Source organism: Stigmatopora nigra, chromosome 23 (assembly GCF_051989575.1).
Source record: "Stigmatopora nigra isolate UIUO_SnigA chromosome 23, RoL_Snig_1.1, whole genome shotgun sequence".
NCBI lineage: Eukaryota > Metazoa > Chordata > Actinopteri > Syngnathiformes > Syngnathidae > Stigmatopora > Stigmatopora nigra.
The window spans coordinates 2,142,907-2,161,547 of NC_135530.1; the positions used below are offsets into that span (position 1 = coordinate 2,142,907).

Sequence of the window (18,641 nt, forward strand, 5' to 3'; positions counted from 1 at the left end):
AGAGTATGACACAGCAGGGTAATGTGAGTGTGACTCATTTGCTACTAGTTAAGCAGCTATTTAAAGGGCAATAAAGCATTCAAAAGTCCCCCACCACAACAATAGAGCAGCTTATCACTTGTTTTGTGGTGGCAAACAGAAGAGTTTGCAAAGGTGTCAAAGCACTGTGAAGTCAAAATGTCTAACAATGAAGTGTCAATCTATTATGTATCACTAATGTGGAAACAAGTCATTAAAGAGAGAACCCAAATTGCACACACTCGGGTGTAATATTAAGTCAAATGAATGGTGCTTTTAAATGTAAATTATAAGGTGTAACTGAGTGTGTTTAATGTGTACAGAATTCTATTGTGTTAAATTGATTTAAGACCCTTGAATTGAATTTTGGCTAACGGTTTAATATCGGAAAACATTGTATTACTTTTGAAAGAATCAATAGGGTTAAATCGTTATGACATTGGTTATTTACACCATTATTATTGAGAACAATGTCATAGTATTGTATATAAATGGATAATAATTTGAAGCATATTTCGTGGTAAACGTGGGCCAGACGATTTTAGATATAATATTTAGATTTTTTTTTAATAAATGGATTATATGAACTGGATTAAAAGCCCTAAATATTCAGTTTTTATAGATCTAAAACTATGCTTATTTTAGCTTTTTATATATATTTTTTAGATCTTACAAAATGATTTTTTAACTTAAAACAAAGACAATATGGATTTAAAAAATGCAATTATCAATGTAAAAGGGGGAAACCAGGAAAATTAATATACATTTATACTCTTAATATTAATGTAATCCTAAAAGTGAAAGTTGGCACTCATGACCACACAAAATGATGCCGTGGGCCAGATTTGGCCCTCGGGCCGCCACTTTTACCACCATTAAGCGGTCCTAAACTTAAATTAACCATCATAAAGTTACAAACACAAAAAAAAAACTAAATATGATACTGTACATTTACTTACAACTCCATGAATTTAACGCGTAAACAAAGGGGACTTGATCCTACAGTTTTTTTAACTACATTACCCAGACTCCCCGGTGGGGCCCCTTGAACCCCGCCCCCCATCCCCGCATACCTCGACTGAGCTTCGAAGCGCCCCTGAGGGGATCCTCACTAGTCCGCTTGGCGCAACTGAGGAGCGCTCATTTGAACAAAAAAAGTTGGAGCTAAAGAATCGCCAAATGCAAGAAAACAACCGCTTTTCTCCCAAATATTCCCCAACATGAGCAGAAAAACGGCACGAAAGAGGATTTAAAAGGATCTCCATCGTGGATTCTTTTCATTTTCAGAAGGATTTGTTGCACTACCCCCCAAAAAACTGTTTTTTTTTTCAGAGAAAATGCATTCTTCTTTGGTTTCCACCACTTTAGTGGTGTTTTTCTTCCTATTTTGGGGTACTTTTAACAGAGTTCGAGGGGACACGAGGACATGTCCAACTCCGTGCGCCTGTTTGTGGGATCTAGTAGACTGTAGTCGACTAAAAAGAGGACAAATGCCAAATTCACTCCCAGAATGGACAGTTCAATTGTAAGTATACGAATTAAACTCATTTATCTGGAGAAAAATACACTTTAGTGACCACTTGAGAAGTAATTTTTGGCCCTAGAGATGTTCCACATTCCTTTCGCAGCGCCTTGGAAACCACATGAGTATTGAAAAGTATTGAAAATACTGGGAAATTTGCCCCTTAATGTTACATCAGCACTCTTTATGTATATTTTTAAACCTGTTAATCCAGATGTAGGTTTAATAGCTTGTTATTTATGTCTATTCCTCCTGGTAGTAAAAAAGGGGCCCCCTGGGGGTCTAGAGAAGTTTTTTTTACACATCAATGTGCCTTTGTTTAAAGAGAGTAATTGTAAACTAATCTTTTTCAGGACTTGGTGGGTTGTTCTTGTTAGAAAGGAGGCAGGGCAGGTTTGAGAAGTTTTAAATCTGGGATTAAAAGTGGTTGAAAATTAGGGTAAAGTCTTCATTGTCATGTAGAAGTGGATAACATGGTATTTTCTACTTTACAGATTATGACTTTTGTTTTTATTTATGTATATGGAGCCAGATTATTCAATTGAGTTAGATTTGATACCTATTAAAAAGCTTGTACCGTATTTTCACGACTATAAGGCGCAATTGAAAGTCTTACATTTTCTCCAAAATAGACAGTGCGACTTATATATGGAAAAAAAAACTGAAAACCTTGGTTAAAAAAAAATCGGTATTTTGAAATATCTGTTTTTGCTTAAATAACAAGCATGCATACTATTTTTACTCCAATTGGTCACCTTGTTTTTGGTTCCAATCCATATTCACACACAAAAAAACGTAAATCCCAGAGTAATGTCAAAGTAAATAATGTGATTTATATAAAGAGCCAAGTTGCCAACTAAGTAAAAACAAACAAAAAAAATGGAATTCAACATCAGAATAACGACAAAGAGAAACACACATGAATTATTTACAACTATGGTAGGGAACCTATGGCTCTGGAGCCACATGTGGCTCTTTTGATGGGTGCTTATGGCTCACTGTGAGCTAAAATCTGCTTTAATCTTCCAGTTTTTAATTAAACATTTCTACATCCCATTGATTAGCATCAGGGTAACAATTTTATCAACATAATTCTAAGACTTTTTCTACTTTAAAGGCAGTGAAATGACTAAAAATGCATGTATTTTCATGTATTTTTTACTTCTAGTAAATCCTGACTATGGCTGTCAATGAATAACAATAGAAAATATGAATTGTTTATGGCTCTCTCTGTCAAAATAAAAGTTTCCTTTCCCATTCCCATGCATGAATGGCGTTATCTCTATCCACAAGCATGAGTCGTGTTATCTTTAGCCGCGAACATTAATGACAGCCCTTTCAACTGATGTGTAACTCCTTCATTCACTTTTCAGCTCCTGATAAGAGCACCAAGTCGCACGTTCTCGCATCTTACACAAGCCACGGCCTGTATAGGGCGCCATTATCGCGCCGTCATCCCGCCCTGGCTATGTGAGGGAAATGGAAGTGTCGGAGCCACTCTGGGTTTATCTAACCCTCGTGTTAGGACATCTTGTCTCTCTCTATGGCCCCCAAGTAAAAGCGACAACAATACACAGCTGCTTTCTTTGAAAGGAGTGCTTAGATTTAATGGCAAAACACCAAAAGCGAGGCCACCTGAAATGGCAACAGAGGTGTTGGAAACCTATGAAAGTGTAGCTTTTCCAGCCATTCTGAATACATGAGCAGGTTCCTCCCCTCCTCCGAGTGGAACTTGATGGATTCCAGATGAGGGAGACAGCATATAAAGGGGAGGAGGTGTAAAGAGAAAAAAAATGTGGGTCTGGCACCCTAGCGTTGATTGTGCGCAAGCTGGGTCAATAACTTTATAGTGGGTGAGCCCCCCGCCTGGCAAAACGGTGCTCGGACTTTTGGTCGCCGGTCTTTTGGTCCCTTTTGGTCGCCGGTCAAATGGTGACAGAGAGTTTACTGTTGAAACCAGGTCTCAAAATTATAGTCATGAGAGAGAGTTTAATATCTAAGTACTGTTTAATATCTAAGAACTGTTTAATATCTAAGTACTGTTCAATATCCAAGTACTGTTTAATATCCAAGTACTGTTTAATATCCAAGTACTGTTTAATATCCAAGCACTGTTTAATATCCAAGTACTGTTTAATATCCAAGTACTGTTTAATATCCAAGTACTGTTTAATATCCAAGTACTGTTTAATATCCAAGTACTTTTGAAAACAGTAGATATTTAGATATTAAACTCTCTCATGAATATAATTTTGAGAGCTGGTTTCAACAGTAAACTCTCTGTCACCATTTGACCAGTGACCAAAAGGGACCAAAAGACCGGGTACCAAAAGACCAATGACCAAACCTCCGACCACCGTTGCTAATAGAAAAACATGGTTTCAATTCCAGCCAACAAAAGTCACTGAAATAGTGAATGCACATTTTCTAGTAAATCACTTGCTGCTGTCACAATGGACTGAACATGTATGGCCATCAAGGGCAGCTAATGAGATTAAATGTCACACCCTGCCATACCTCAGTCTGTCTTGTCCTCCCTTTAAGACTAAATCAAAATCAACCACCATCCTATGTTTTACAGCACATTTTCGTCATGTAACACTATGTCCACATCATAATTTTACACTTGTCCTCTTTTTCAGAGACCTCAGCCATAACAAATTGCAAGTTCCTGACAAATCTTTGTTTTCCAAACTGCAACATCTAACTGAAATGTAAGTGTGGCACGTGGATTGTCTTAGAATAAACACAAAACTCCTTGGCCGGGAGTCGGCGAGTTGTATTTTTAACCGCCTGCTTTTTCCCTCCACTTTGCAGCAAGCTGAACCACAACGAATTGGACATTGTACCAGATTTGGGACTGTATGCGTCTAACATCACAACAATGGTTCTGTAAGTACAACCGTCTAGGGCAGGGGTGGGCAAACTTTTCGGCCTGGGGGGGCCACATTGACTTTAAAAAATGGATAGATGGGCCGGGTCAGCACAAGATAGGATACAGATAAAAAAGTGCATCCGTTAACAGTACATATGAAACATGAAGAGAGAAAAATGACTAAAGTATTAACATACTCATCAATCATCATTAAAGTATAAAGTACAAAGTCAAGTCAAAAGGAATGTAGTATTAAAAAATATTAAAATGCCATTTAAAAAAGATAGAGGGGCTGTAAAACACAAAAAAACTAATAAGAGTGGACAGAGTTACTGCCACTGGCTTCCGCATGACGGCACCATCTTGTGAAAGATATACATATATTTAGACGACGTCGGCGGGCCGGATAAAAAAGCCTAACGGGCCATATGTGGCCCGGGAGCCGTAGTTTGCCCATGTCGGGTGTATGGGGCTTTTTCAGGCTTGTATAATGTAACGTTGTTCTGGCGCATAGTGTTTTTGGTTGAGTTGGTTCCCAGACTGGGCAGTGGCAGACATGGCAGCTGGCCCCAGACAGGTCACATGATCCAAAACAAGTGCCAATGGAAATGTTTTGTTATGTGGCTCCATGCTCTTAATGTATTTTTAACCAGCAAAAAAAAAAGAAGATGAGAATCAATGGCGGTGGGTGGCTATTCCGGACTGATTTTCATTACAAGTAGTTTTACTGTCCCAGTTATCAACGAGAGATACCGGTACGTGCCTTGTCAACAAGTGATATTATTGAGTGAAACCTCAACTGTCGTGTTAGCCGAGCGACCGGCATGAAGTTATTTCTGAAGAATGTATCCGTCTCCTGGCTCGATGACTTGTTTGCCTGATCAAGCCCCGACAAGAAGCCCGACATCCGCCGCCGGGCGAGAACTTGTCAATTTGTTTTTTCTGTTTATGACTGGAAAGGCCCCTTAAAGCTATGCATATACAATCAATATAGAAAGACAGCATTCAGGTGTCCAACTCGAGGCCCGCGAAGGACGGTTTGGTCGCCGGTCTTTTGGTCGCTGGTCAAATGGTGACAGAGAGTTTACTGTTGAAACCAGCTCTCAAAATTATATTCTTGAGAGAGAGTTGAATATCTAGGAGAGAGAGTTTAATATCTAGGAGTACTGTTTAATATCTAAGTACTGTTTAATATCAAGGAGAGAGAGTTTAATATCTAGGAAAGAGAGTTTAATATCTAGGAGTACTGTTTAATATCTAAGAACTGTTTAATATCCAAGTACTGTTTAATATCCAAGTACTGTTTAATATCCAAGTACTGTTTAATATCCAAGTACTGTTTAATATCCAAGTACTGTTTATTATCCAAGTACTGTTTAATATCCAAGTACTGTTTAATATCCAAGTACTCTTTAATATCCAATTAGTCTTTAATATCCAAGTACTGTTTAATATCCAAGTACTGTTTAATATCCAAGTACATTTAACCGGCAGCGACCAAAAGGGACCAAAAAAACGGCGACCAAACGTCCTGTCACAGTGGAGGTCTACATCTAGTGAAATGGTCTAAATTTATGACAAATACATGATTAAAACAAGCAGCTAACTTAGGGAATCCAAAATCATCTGGCAGCAGCACAAACATACAGTCATTCATTTAAATGTGTTGAAAGCAAAATGAAGTGCAAGAACGTCCACAGAGAGGCGGGCGAGGGGGGAGAAAAAAATGAAAATCTCTCTCCAGCGTTCTCACAGCCTGCCTTGCGTGACACCCTCTTCTCGCCAGTGGAACATTTTTTCCTGAATTTCTCTCCCTCCTTCAATTTCTCTGAGCTGGGAGGGTAGTTAAGGGGGAAGAAAGACCTCAGGGTATCAAATAGCACCTATTCAAACAGCCAGTCAGACATAGCGGCAGCTCTCGTCGACATCCTTGACCTCGCCGCCTCGAGTAAAAACAAACGGCAATAACCTTGCAGCTGGTAGTAATTGAGTCGTGATCATCTTAATTAATTGAACCATTTCCTTGGAATTTATGGAGGGGGTCTACCCCAGCGCTACTAAATCCGCAAGACCGTGTAGCAACAAATGACCTGCAGCGCTCAGGTTTGATTAAAATTTCAGTGGGGTCAGTAGTACTAGTACAGGGGTGGGCAAACGTTTTGACCCGGGGGCCATATTGCCTTCAAAAATTTGACAGATGGGTCGGGTCAGCACAAGATACGATACAGATAAAAAAGTGCATCCGTTAACAGTACATATGAAACATGAACTGTAAAAAAGGACTAAAGTATTAACATACTCATCACTCATCATTAAAATAAAAAGTATAAAGTACTACAAAGTCAAGTAAAAAGGAATGTATTAAAAAATATGAAAATGTCATTTAAAAGAAGATAGCGGGCTATAAAACACAAAAAACAAACAAATAAGAGTGGACAGAGCTACTGCCACTGGTTTCCACGTGACGGCGCCATCTTGGAGAAAAAAAACATTTGAACAACGTCGGCGGGCCAAATTAAAAAGCCTAACGGGCCCGTATGAGGCCCACGAGCCGTAGTTTGCCCATAGGTAACTATCATTTTGAATGTCAAATCCTCAAAACTACAAAAGTGAGATACTACACGCCCAGAGGAACATTTCAACAGCAAGTCCTGGTTTTCATTACAGGCGCCACTGTAGCGAGAGAGAATCGTCAGATGACTCCTCAAAACTCAGTTCTCCGTCCAATAGGAAATGCCATACTCGCACACACTGCTCCACCACATATGTTGCTTGCACACACAATCATAGGCGGACAGTTTTAGCTAACGCAACCTCAATTGGAAGGCGCTCCCAGCAACTTGGAGTTGTATCTGCCCTCCAGATTCCCTCATTTGAGGCCAAGCCGCAGAGAATCTGAGTTTCCAACTTTTTTTCTTGAGTTTCCGTCTCTCAGCAGTCGGTCAAAGGAACATGAAAACTGAGATACAGGTGGTGTGCGGCCCTTTTGTCTAGCAGCCTGAGGCTTTGGTGTGTGCAAAGCTTTTTGCAAATCTCCCAACAAAGGAACTGCCTGTGTGATTTTATTGGTGACAGCGATCCTATTTTTTTTTTGAGGGTGTAGATCAGTAGACGAGCTAATCTTCAGGAATCCAGGCTGGTTTCTATTGCATGTTGCAAGGGATGAGATTTGAACTAGAAAGTTTTATGCCATGATTATCCTGTAGTCCTGCCAAACCAATTGGGCTGCTATCCCGAATATGTATTTTCCGCCTGAAAATTTGGACTTCTGTGTGTTTATGTGATCCTGTTACATAAAACAAGACTATTAATTCAATAAATGGAAAATGCCACTAAAACAGACAAATTATAAATATATATGTATACAAAGAAAGAAGGATTGTGGGGGTGCTGGAGCCTATCTCATGTAACAATGGGTAGCAGCCGGTTGCAGACTGCTAACATTAATGACTACTAAAAATCAACCAATTTCATGACATTAAAATGTAAATAATTAGAAAAATACGATATTTTATACCTTAAAATCTCACAACTTTGAATGAAAGCCCACCCTTTTGCCAAAACTGCATATCTAAATATGTTTTCAAGTGATTAGAACATAGCTTAACCATCCGGTGCATCATTCAAGATCAATAAATCAGTATAAAATCAATAAAGCACTTCTCACACTCATAACCAAGAGTCAATCCCATAGGTCACTTAATTAAAATATTCCCAACATTGAGACTAAATCCCCAATTAAACCAACATTATAAAACTGTCCTCACTAATCTGGAATAGGAGAAAAACTAACAACACCCTGCTCAGTAAGGTGTAACTGAAGAAGTGCGATGGAAGGGTAATGAATACTGAAAACAAGGCTTGTCTGGTGCATCGGAGGGAATTCCTACCTCCCCCCTTTTTTTCGCTTGCTCTGCACCCGAAAACGATTCACAAAGGGGGCACTGTACAGCCTCTGTTTATAACCAAGCAATCCTTGCACTGCAATTTAGGAGGCGTGCAGCTCAGGAAATTGCAGGCCTCTGCCAAGGCATGCTTTCACTGAAGGGATGGTATTCATCAGCCAAGTAATTGGCAGGTTACCTTTTTTTTTTAATAGCTTGTTAGTAATGACCTATAAACAAAACAGCACATTTCTAAACAGACCACGACGATATTGATCAAAACAAATCATCTGCTCAAGTGACACATTGCATACTAACCTTGTGTTTTGCCGTTTTTGGTTAATAACCGCTAGCTAATTGAAGAACTTTATTGTTTATGTATGTGGCGATGCGAGACGGGTTAAATATGCGGTGTTTCTTTCGTTTATTGGTGCGATTGTGTCTGTATTTTCAGAGCAAACAACAGGTTTTCCAAGATAACCACGGAGCAGCTTCGGCCTTTTCTCGCCCTGGAAACACTTGACCTCAGTAACAACAACATTGTGGAAATTAAGGCTAACTCTTTCCCTGCTTTGCCTCTCAAAAACCTGTAAGTTTTTGCCCATATGAATAGATTTTTACATTTAAGTACCATGGAACTATTCAAGGTACTTATGTTTCCTCATTTCTTCTACACAGGTTCCTCAACAATAATCGCATCTCCATACTAGAGACTGGCTGCTTCACGAATATATCTAGCAGTCTTCAAGTCCTCCGACTAAACCGCAACCGTCTCTCATCCATCCCGGCTAAAATTTTCCAGCTGCCCAATCTTCAACACCTGTGAGGGCTTTTTTATTTATATGTAACATTCCACTGAAACTGGACCCAAATATACACAGTGCCAGAAAGAAATATGCATTTTTTTTGGTTGAGTTAAGAGTTACTAGCAAATCTATGGAGGAGGGTTAAAGGCGTGCTCGGACGTTTGGTCGCCGGTCTTTTGGTTGCTGGTCAAATGGTGACAGAGAGTTTACTGTTGAAACCAGCACTCAAAACTATATTCATGAGAGACAGTTTAATATCTAAGAAAGAGAATATAATATCTAAGTACTGTTTTATCAAAGTACTGTTGAAAACAGTACTTAGATATTAAACTCTCATGAATATGATTTTCAGACCTGGTTTCAACAATTTATACATATTAAACAGTACTTAGAAATTAAACAGTACTTAGAAATTAAAAAGTACTTAGAAATTAAACAGTACTTAGAAATTAAACAGTACTTAGATATTAAACAGTACTTCGATATTAAACAGTACTTAGATATTAAACATTACTTAGATATTAAACACTACTTAGATATTAAACACTACTTAGATATTAAACACTACTTAGATATTAAACAGTACTTACATATTAAACTCTTTCTCTTAGATATTAAACTCTCTGGTCACGGGATTAAGGCCATTGAATACATTTGTTTAAAAAACAATGAAACATTCTTACTTAAATCTAACAAAATGTGACTTAGGACTTTTAAAAGTAAAAATTCTGAATTCACAATCGGACTTGTGATTCTAACAAATGTAATATGGTCTATTTTTTGTCTATGTTCTTCAGGGAGCTAAGCAGGAACCGAGTACGGCGCGTGGAAGGCTTGACATTCCACGGTTTGCACGCTCTACGCTCTCTAAAAATGCAGAGGAACGGCCTGAGTCGCCTTATGGACGGTGCTTTCTGGGGCCTGAGCAATATGGAAACCCTGTAAGCACTTGAAGCAATCTTGGGAACCCACTTTTCTACCTGGCAACAAGTATCATGACCAGATATTTTGCGTGTGGTCCCACAGGCAGCTGGACTACAACAACCTAACGGAGGTGAGCAAAGGCTGGCTCTATGGCCTCCTGACTCTACAGCAGCTCCACCTCGGCCACAACGCCATCAGCAGGGTCCGACCTGACGCCTGGGAATTTTGCCAGAAACTCAGCGAGCTGTGAGTCCGGCCCCTCTTATATTAACCCCCGCCCCCATTCCTCACTTTCCATTCACTCTCTGAACTCCCAACACTTCTGTGTTGGCCTCTCCTCCTCTCCGGCACCCCCGCCTGCCCTTCCTCACACTGCGGGCACATACGCACAAATACACAAAAACAAAAGCGCTGTCTCTTCTACTTTGCTGCTTGTTTGCAAAAAATGTTGCGCTACAAAAAAAACTATACCAGGGATTTTTAACTGCACTATCAAGCAAGTCCTAAATGACGAGGTAATGTTACCCAATTAGATTATACTTCCGTTGTTTTGACTGTTTAAAGCTGTAGTTTCTAGGGCTTTTCTGTTTTTTTTTTTACACCGAGACACTGATTGTTGTTGTCAACCCCCCCTTTCTTCACTTTTTACTCTGTTATCACAACCCAGCATGTAAACAAGCCACCGGTTGGCTAGGAACAAACCCAGCTATCTGATTTGCTTTCAACTTTCTTTCCCATTAAAAAAACACCACAGGAAAGATTATATATAGTACAGGGGTGGGCAAACGTTTGGGCCCGGGGGCCACATTGACTTTAAAATTTTGACAGATGGGCCGGCTCAGCACAAGATACGATACAAATAAAAAAGTACATTCGTTAACAGTACATATGAAACAGAAACAGAAAAGGGAATAAAGTATTAACATACTCATCACTCATCATTAGAGTAAAATGTACAAAGTACAAAGGAAAGTAAAAAGGAATGTATTAAGAAATATTAAAATGTCATTTAAAAAAGATAGAAGGGCTGTAAAACACACAAAAAAAACAAATAAGATTGGAGAGAACTACTGCCACTGGCTTCCCTGTGACGACGCAATCTTGGGGTAAAAAATATTAAATAAAACAATAAAAAATATTTGGAAAACGTCGGCGGGCCGGATTATAAAACCCTAACGGGCCATATGTGGCCCGCGGGACGTAGTTTGCCATGCCTGCTTTAGTATGACAGGCGAGTGAGACATTTAAAGTGATTGGATGGATGTATAAATCCTTTTTTTATTTATTATTATCATTTATTTTACAGCAACCTTTCTTCCAACCACCTGTCTCGACTGGAAGAATCCAGCTTTGTCGGACTCAGCCTACTCGATGAGCTTCACATCGGGAATAACCGAATTAGCTTCATCGCTGACGGAGCGTTTCGAGGCCTCTCCAGCCTGCAGACATTGTGAGTTTATTTTGTATTTGTATTTCATTTCATACATTGGATTACAATGGAGTGCTTTTGAATCCAGCAACAAATGCAGATTTGATATAACACTACCACAAAACCAACACTATTTTATGTCTATCTTTCCTTATCTTACATTTACCCATTTCTCCATTGAAAGGGATCTCCAAAATAATATGATTTCATGGACTATAGAGGACATGAACGGACCTTTCTCAGCACTGGAAAAATTGAAGAAAATGTAAGTTTAGACTCAATCCCTTGTTGTATATTTTTGCCAACTTAAAAAACTCGCGTTTTGATGAATAAGTTGTATTTTTTTGCATAGTTTTCTCCAAGGAAACCAAATTCGCTCAGTTACCAAGAAGTCGTTTTCTGGCCTGGATGCATTACAACACTTGTAAGTCATTAGCTTCGTTTCCATATACAAAAAGAAGAGAGTAACTTTACTTTTAGTGCTACTTTAACGTCAGTCCCTATACTATTCTCCACAGAGATTTAAGTAATAACGCCATCATGTCCATCCAAGCAAATGCTTTCTCCCAGATGAAGAATCTGCAAGAACTGTAAGTTTTACTTTCCATTGACGTCTCCACCATTGGGAGTTGATTCTGTGTATATTCAACGTTTATTTCTTTGCAGGCGTCTGAACACCTCAAGTTTGTTATGTGACTGCCAGCTCAAGTGGCTCCCGGTGTGGGTGGCAGAACAAACCTTCCTCCCCTGCATTAATGCCAGCTGCGCCCACCCGCACGCGCTGAAGGCCAGGAGCGTGTTCGCCGTCAGCCCCGAGGAGTTCGTGTGCGGTAAGCGACCCGTTTACACAGGAGAGCTAGCGACGGCATTGCCCACACACACCGTCACGCTTGAAAAGCGGCCATTTCCATTTGGCAACTGACCCCGAGTTGTTCAATAGTTTCCCTACGATTCCCAGATGGGTAAATGAGAGCTGCTGGAAAAATACTGTGACCGGACGTTTGGTCGCTGGTCTTTTTGTCCCTTTTGATCGCCGGTCAAACGGTGACAGAGAGTTTACTGTTGAAACAAGCTCTCAAAATTATATTTATGAGAGAGTTTAATATCTAAGAGAGATGTTTAATATCTAACTACTGTTTAATATGGGAGTACTGTTTAATATGGGAGTACTGTTTAATATCGGGGTACTGTTTAATATCGGAGTACTGTTTAATATCGGAGTACTGTTTAATATCGGAGTACTGTTTAATATCCAAGTACTGTTTAATATCTGAGTACTGTTTAATATCTGAGTACTGTTTAATATCTAAGTACGGTTTAATACTTAAGTACTGTTTAATATCTAAATACTGTTGAAACCAGCTCTCAAAATTATATTCACGAGAGTTTAATATCCAAATATCTACTGTTTTCAACAATACTTAGATATTAAACTCTCTCTCAAAAATATAATTCTGAGAGCTAGTTTCAACAGTAAACTCTGTCACCATTTGACCGGCGACCAAAAGTCAGAGCACCAAAAATACTAACCTTTCCGCTTTGTAGTAAAAAACAAAACTAATTAAAACCCAGAGTTTCAATACAGCAAATTAAAAGTGTCTCAATCCCCCACACAGATGATTTCCCCAAGCCTCAAATCACCATCCAACCAGAGACACAGTCGGCCCTTAAAGGAGCTAACGTGACTTTTATATGCTCGGCCGCGAGCTCCAGCGACTCTCCCATGACGTTCGCCTGGAAGAAAGACAACGAAGTCCTAAACGACGCACACATCCACAACCAGGCCCACTTGAGAGTCCAGGGAGGTTCGGCTGGCGAAACCGAGGTGACAGAGTATACAACCACCCTGCAACTACAAGATGTACAATTCTCCAGTGAGGGAAAATACCAATGCGTCATCTCCAACCACTTTGGATCCTCTTACTCCACCAAAGCCAGGCTGACCGTTAATAGTATGTGGGATGCTTAACTTGGAATGCAAAGAGCCAAAGTCACCTAGAATTTAACTGAACTTAACTCTAAACTTGTCTTTCCAGTGCTTCCATCTTTCACCAAGATGCCCATGGATCTGAGTATCCGCACTGGAGCAACAGCCAGGCTGGAATGTGCCGCCATTGGCCACCCATCGCCTCAAATCGCTTGGCAGAAAGACGGAGGCATCGACTTCCCCGCTGCCCGTGAACGGCGAATGCACGTAATGCCGGAAGACGACGTATTCTTCATTGTCGGCGTCAAAACGGAGGACATTGGTGTTTACAGCTGCACCTCTCAGAACATTGCTGGGGCTATTTCGGCCAATGCTACGTTAACAGTTTTAGGTAAGAACTAATGGCAATAATAATATAAAATAACTTCTTGTTTTAATATGGTTACTCTTCCATTTCTTTGGATAGAAACTCCGTCTTTCCTGAGACCACTCATGGATCGCACTGTAGCCAAGGGTGAGACGGCAGTCCTCCAATGTATAGCCGGTGGAAGCCCCGCCCCAAGACTGAACTGGACTAAAGATGACAGTCCCTTGTTAGTGACGGAACGCCATTTTTTCGCCGCTGCCAATCAACTCCTCATCATTGTGGATGCCGCAGAGGCAGATGTCGGGAAGTACACTTGTGAAATGTCCAACGCTCTTGGCACGGAGAGGGGAAACATCAGGTTGTCTGTTATACCGAACCCTAACTGCGACTCTGGAGGAGGCGTCGGGGTCGGGATTAATGGCGGGGTGGGCTCGGACGATGACGGTTGGACTACGGTGGGCATCGTCATTATAGCTGTGGTGTGCTGTGTGGTTGGCACGTCGCTAGTGTGGGTCGTCATCATCTACCACACCCGCCGGCGTAACGAGGACTGCAGTGTTACTAACACAGGTGGGTACCACGGTTCGGTGCTCGGACATTTGGTCGCCGGTCAAATGGTGACAGAGAGTTTACTGTTGAAACCAACTGTCAGAATTATATTCATGAGAGAGAGTTTAGTATTTAAGAGAGAGTTTAATATTTAAGAGAGAAAGAGTTTAATATCTAAGAGAGAGAGTTTAATATCTAAGAGAGAGAGTTTATTATCTAAGTACTGTTTAATATCGAAGTACTGTTTAATATCCAAGTACTGTTTATTATCTAAGTACTGTTTATTATCTAAGTACTGTTTATTATCTAAGTACTGTCTAATATCTAAGTATTGTCTAATATCTAAGTACTGTCTAATATCTAAGTACTGTTTAATATCTAAGTACTGTTTAATATCTAAGTACTCTTAAATATCTAAGTACTGTTAAATATCTAAGTACTGTTAAATATCTAAGTACTGTTGAATATCTAAGTATTGTTGAAAACAGTAAATATTTAGATATTAAACTCTTTCTCATGAATATAATTTTGAGAGCTGGCTTCAACAGCAAACTCTGTCACCATTTGACCGGCGACCAAAAGGGACTAAAAAACCGGCAACCAAAACGTTCGTTCACGCCACGGTCCCTCCATATATGCGTAAATCACAACATTTCATGGTGACCAAGATTGATTCACCTGTGCCACAGATGAGACTCATTTGCCAGCAGACATCCCAAGCTACCTCTCCTCTCAAGGCACGCTAGCAGACCGCCAGGACAGCTACATGCCGTCTGAAGGCGGGAGCGGCCATCAGTACATGGCGTCGACTATTAGCGGCTTCTACCTGCAGTCTAAAGATGTGAACGGTACAACGCCCTTCCTTTGCTTGCAATCATCTCCCACACAATCTGACCTGATTTTCTCCCATCTAGGTCTCTGTCAGCTGGATACGGGAAGTGAAGCGGAAATGGAAGCGGCGTCCATTGATCCCTTGCTGTGTCATTACCAAGGTCCGATAAGTACACTGCTTCGCCGAGACCTGTACCCCGCTGAACTGTCTGAGATCTACACAGGTATGCACGGCTTTTCAATTCCAAACAAACACCACAATAATTTGATCAATTCTTCAGTGACATCTATTTTCCTAATCATCAGGATGTCCAGTTGACTCCAGACCAGTTTGCATGGAGAACTACAGTGGGAGCCTGACCAGGTCCCAAAGAAAGGACTGCCTCCTCTCAGAGCCCTTTGACCTTTGCTCCTCTACTATCCTAATGCAACTCCCCAATGCTGGCCTACATCATGGCTCCTCCCATCAACAGACTACTCGCCGCCCATCCGAAACGGAGACAGAAACGGCCAACTATGGCCAACTAAATGACTGCCCGCCTCCTTATAGCAGCTTTATGGGTACGTTGATCACCGAAAACATAGTTTGCGGAGTTCTATGGTGCTCGGATGTTTGGTCGCCGGTCTTTTGGTCCCTTTTGGTCGCGGGTCAAATGGTGAAAGAGTTTACTGTTGAAGCCAGCTCTCAAAATTATATTCATGAGAGAGAGAGAGAGTTTAATATCTAAGAGAGAGAGAGAGAGTTTAATATCTGAGAGAGAGAATTTAATATCTGAGAGAGAGAGAGAGTTTAAGATCTGGGAGAGACAGTTTAATATCTAAGAGAGAGAGTTTAATATCTGAGAGAGAGAGTTTAATATCTAAGTACTGTTTAATATCTAAGTACTGTTTAATATCTGAGTACTGCTTAGTATCTAAGTACTGTTTAATATCTAAGTACTGTTTAATATCTAAGTACTGTTTAATATCTGAGTACTGCTTAATATCTAAGTACTGTTTAATATCTAAGTACTGTTTAATATCGAAGTACTGTTTAATATCTAAGTACTGTTTAATATCTAAGTACTGTTTAAAATCCAAGTACTGTTTAATATGAAATTAACTCGTGGACTTTTCCCATTTAGGCACTTTTGGGAAATATCCCCGGAGACCACAGCAGGACTTGTCCTCAGGATATAGCACACCTCCGGCGACCAGTCACCACGAAAACCCCTACACTGCTCCCGATGCAGATTCGGACCGCGATGAGGACAATTGCAAAAAGGACTCCGAATCGGATCTGAGCCACAGTGTTTACGAACAGCCGTTTGACAACAACAGGACGGAAGACGTTTATCAGAGTGCAGCTAACTTCTAGCTGACTGACTAAATCGAACTAAATCCTACTCCCTTTTCCATGAAGATAGGACCAAATATATTAAAATATACTTTCTACCTCACCGAATGAACACTTTTGGAATGAAAGACTCCTGAAATGTGCAACAAGTGAATGTAAAAGAGGACATTCGGACAAAAAGAGTACAAGCAAGTGTCTATAGGAAACAGCTAGATAAATATAAACATTTTATATAAATATTTTATATTTTGTAAATTGTATATAAACAGATAACATTATTTTTGCTTAATAATCGGTCATATATGGGAATATTGCAGCTCTGCCAGTTCAGTTATTCCATTTTTGTTTTTTAATTACATATTTGCTTTTAATAAAGCAATGTTTTGCACAAATGTACACAAAACAAAAACACCTGAATGTGTAGTTCTACTTTCATTGGAGAATATATATAGAGGTTTTGAACGAGTACTTTGGGTTCAGACCACCAAAGAAGTTGGAGGCATGGCCACATTTAAAACTATTTTAATGCAATGTTATTTGCAGACTTACTGTTTAAGAAAATACAGGTTGAAAAGTACAAAATATCCCAGTAGAGAACCATGTAGTAACCTTGTTTTTCTACGTCCAATTTTCTAATGATCGTCATCAACCTTAACTATGATGAACTAGCGGCCTCCTATTCATTAAAGTTGATGAAGTAATTTCTATCCAGCACCATTTTTTAACAATCCTTCATTGGATGTTAAGTTTTTTGGTGCAAAAACCCCAATTAGAACATGTCACCTTAGCTGAATTTAACTTTGTTTGGTCAATGACTCATCCCCATCTCACCCCCATCTGCCAGCCACCCTCTGGCTCTGTGGTTTGTTGTTTCAGGCCTCCCTCTTTTTCAAAAAAGGTGTGCTTGCGGTGGTTGAAACATGCACTTGTTAAATAGTCTTTCAGCTCCTTTGGTTTGTAAGCGTTGAGTAAAACTTTTTACTAATCTGTAAGGCAATACAGTTTTGTTTGTCCCTTTTAAGCACTGTGATTGGATTCAGCAAGTTTTAATGAGAACGAAAACTAAATGCACGGACGTTTGGTCGCCGGTTAAATGGTGACAGAGAGTTTACTGTTGAAACCAGCTCTCAAAATTCTATTCACGAGAGAGAGTTTAATATCTAAGTACTGTTTGAAATCTAAGTACTGTTTAATAACTAAGTACTGTTTAATATCTAAGAGAGAGAGTTTAATATCTAAGTACTGTTTAATTTTCTAGGTACTGTTTAATATCTAAGAGAGAGAGAGTTTAATATCTAAGTACTGTTTAATTTTCTAGGTACTGTTTAATATCCAAGTACTGTTTAATATCCAAGTACTGTTTAATATCCAAATACTGTTTAATATCCATGTACTGTTTAATATCCAAGTACTGTTTAATATCCAAGTACTGTTTAATATCTAAGTACTGTTTCATATCTAAGTACTGTTAAATATCTAAGTACTGTTAAATATCTAAGTACTATTTAATATCTAAGTACTGTTTCATATCTAAGTACTGTTAAATATCTAAGTACTGTTTAATATCTAAGTACTGTTTAATTTCTAAGTACTGTTGAAACCAGCTCTCAAAATTATATTCATGAGAGTTTAATATCTAAATATCTACTGTTTTCAACAGTACTTAGATATTAAACAGTACTTAGATATTAAACAGTACTTAGATATTAAACTCTTTCTCTTAGATATTAAACTCTTTCTCTTAAATATTAAACTCTCTCTCATGAATATAATTCTGTGAGCTGGTTTCAACAGTAAACTCTCCGTGACCATTTGACCGGCGACCAAAGGGGACCAAAAGACCGGCGTCCAAAAGACCAGCGACCAAACGTTGTCCATCAAAGGGTTAAGTACAAACTCTGGCCCCATGTAAAGAAATGAGGAGTGTTTGTCGGAACTCTTGCCAGTGCTTTGGGAAAGGCTCCGATTAAGGGAAGGTGGTGGAGGAACATATACACTCCAACACCTGGGGAACATCTGCTAGTGGGGGAAACATTCCTACTCTCCTCCATTTGGGCTGAACAAACTAAATAGCTTTAACTTGGTGCAAGGTTTCAGGTTTCAGACCAAAGCATTCTAGAAGAAAATAGGAACTACACCAGAAGTCTGATAGCGCAGATAATCGTGGATATCA

At 39.6% G+C, this 18,641-nt stretch overlaps 1 protein-coding gene across 1 annotated transcript; it reads left to right on the forward strand.

Annotated features, from left to right (window-relative positions):
* The first annotated feature begins 1,148 nt into the window (after positions 1 to 1,148).
* lrig3 (leucine-rich repeats and immunoglobulin-like domains 3) lies at positions 1,149 to 17,097 on the forward strand. The gene is made up of 19 exons (XM_077709585.1): positions 1,149 to 1,543; positions 4,183 to 4,254; positions 4,358 to 4,432; positions 8,754 to 8,888; positions 8,978 to 9,121; positions 9,903 to 10,046; positions 10,132 to 10,275; positions 11,336 to 11,479; positions 11,643 to 11,723; positions 11,811 to 11,882; positions 11,977 to 12,048; positions 12,125 to 12,288; positions 13,075 to 13,410; positions 13,495 to 13,776; positions 13,852 to 14,322; positions 14,991 to 15,149; positions 15,216 to 15,356; positions 15,439 to 15,693; positions 16,257 to 17,097. Exons 1-19 carry the CDS (start codon positions 1,356 to 1,358, stop codon positions 16,487 to 16,489), a joined length of 3,312 nt encoding a protein of 1,103 aa, XP_077565711.1. The 5' UTR covers positions 1,149 to 1,355; the 3' UTR covers positions 16,490 to 17,097.
* Positions 17,098 to 18,641: the final 1,544 nt, after the last annotated feature.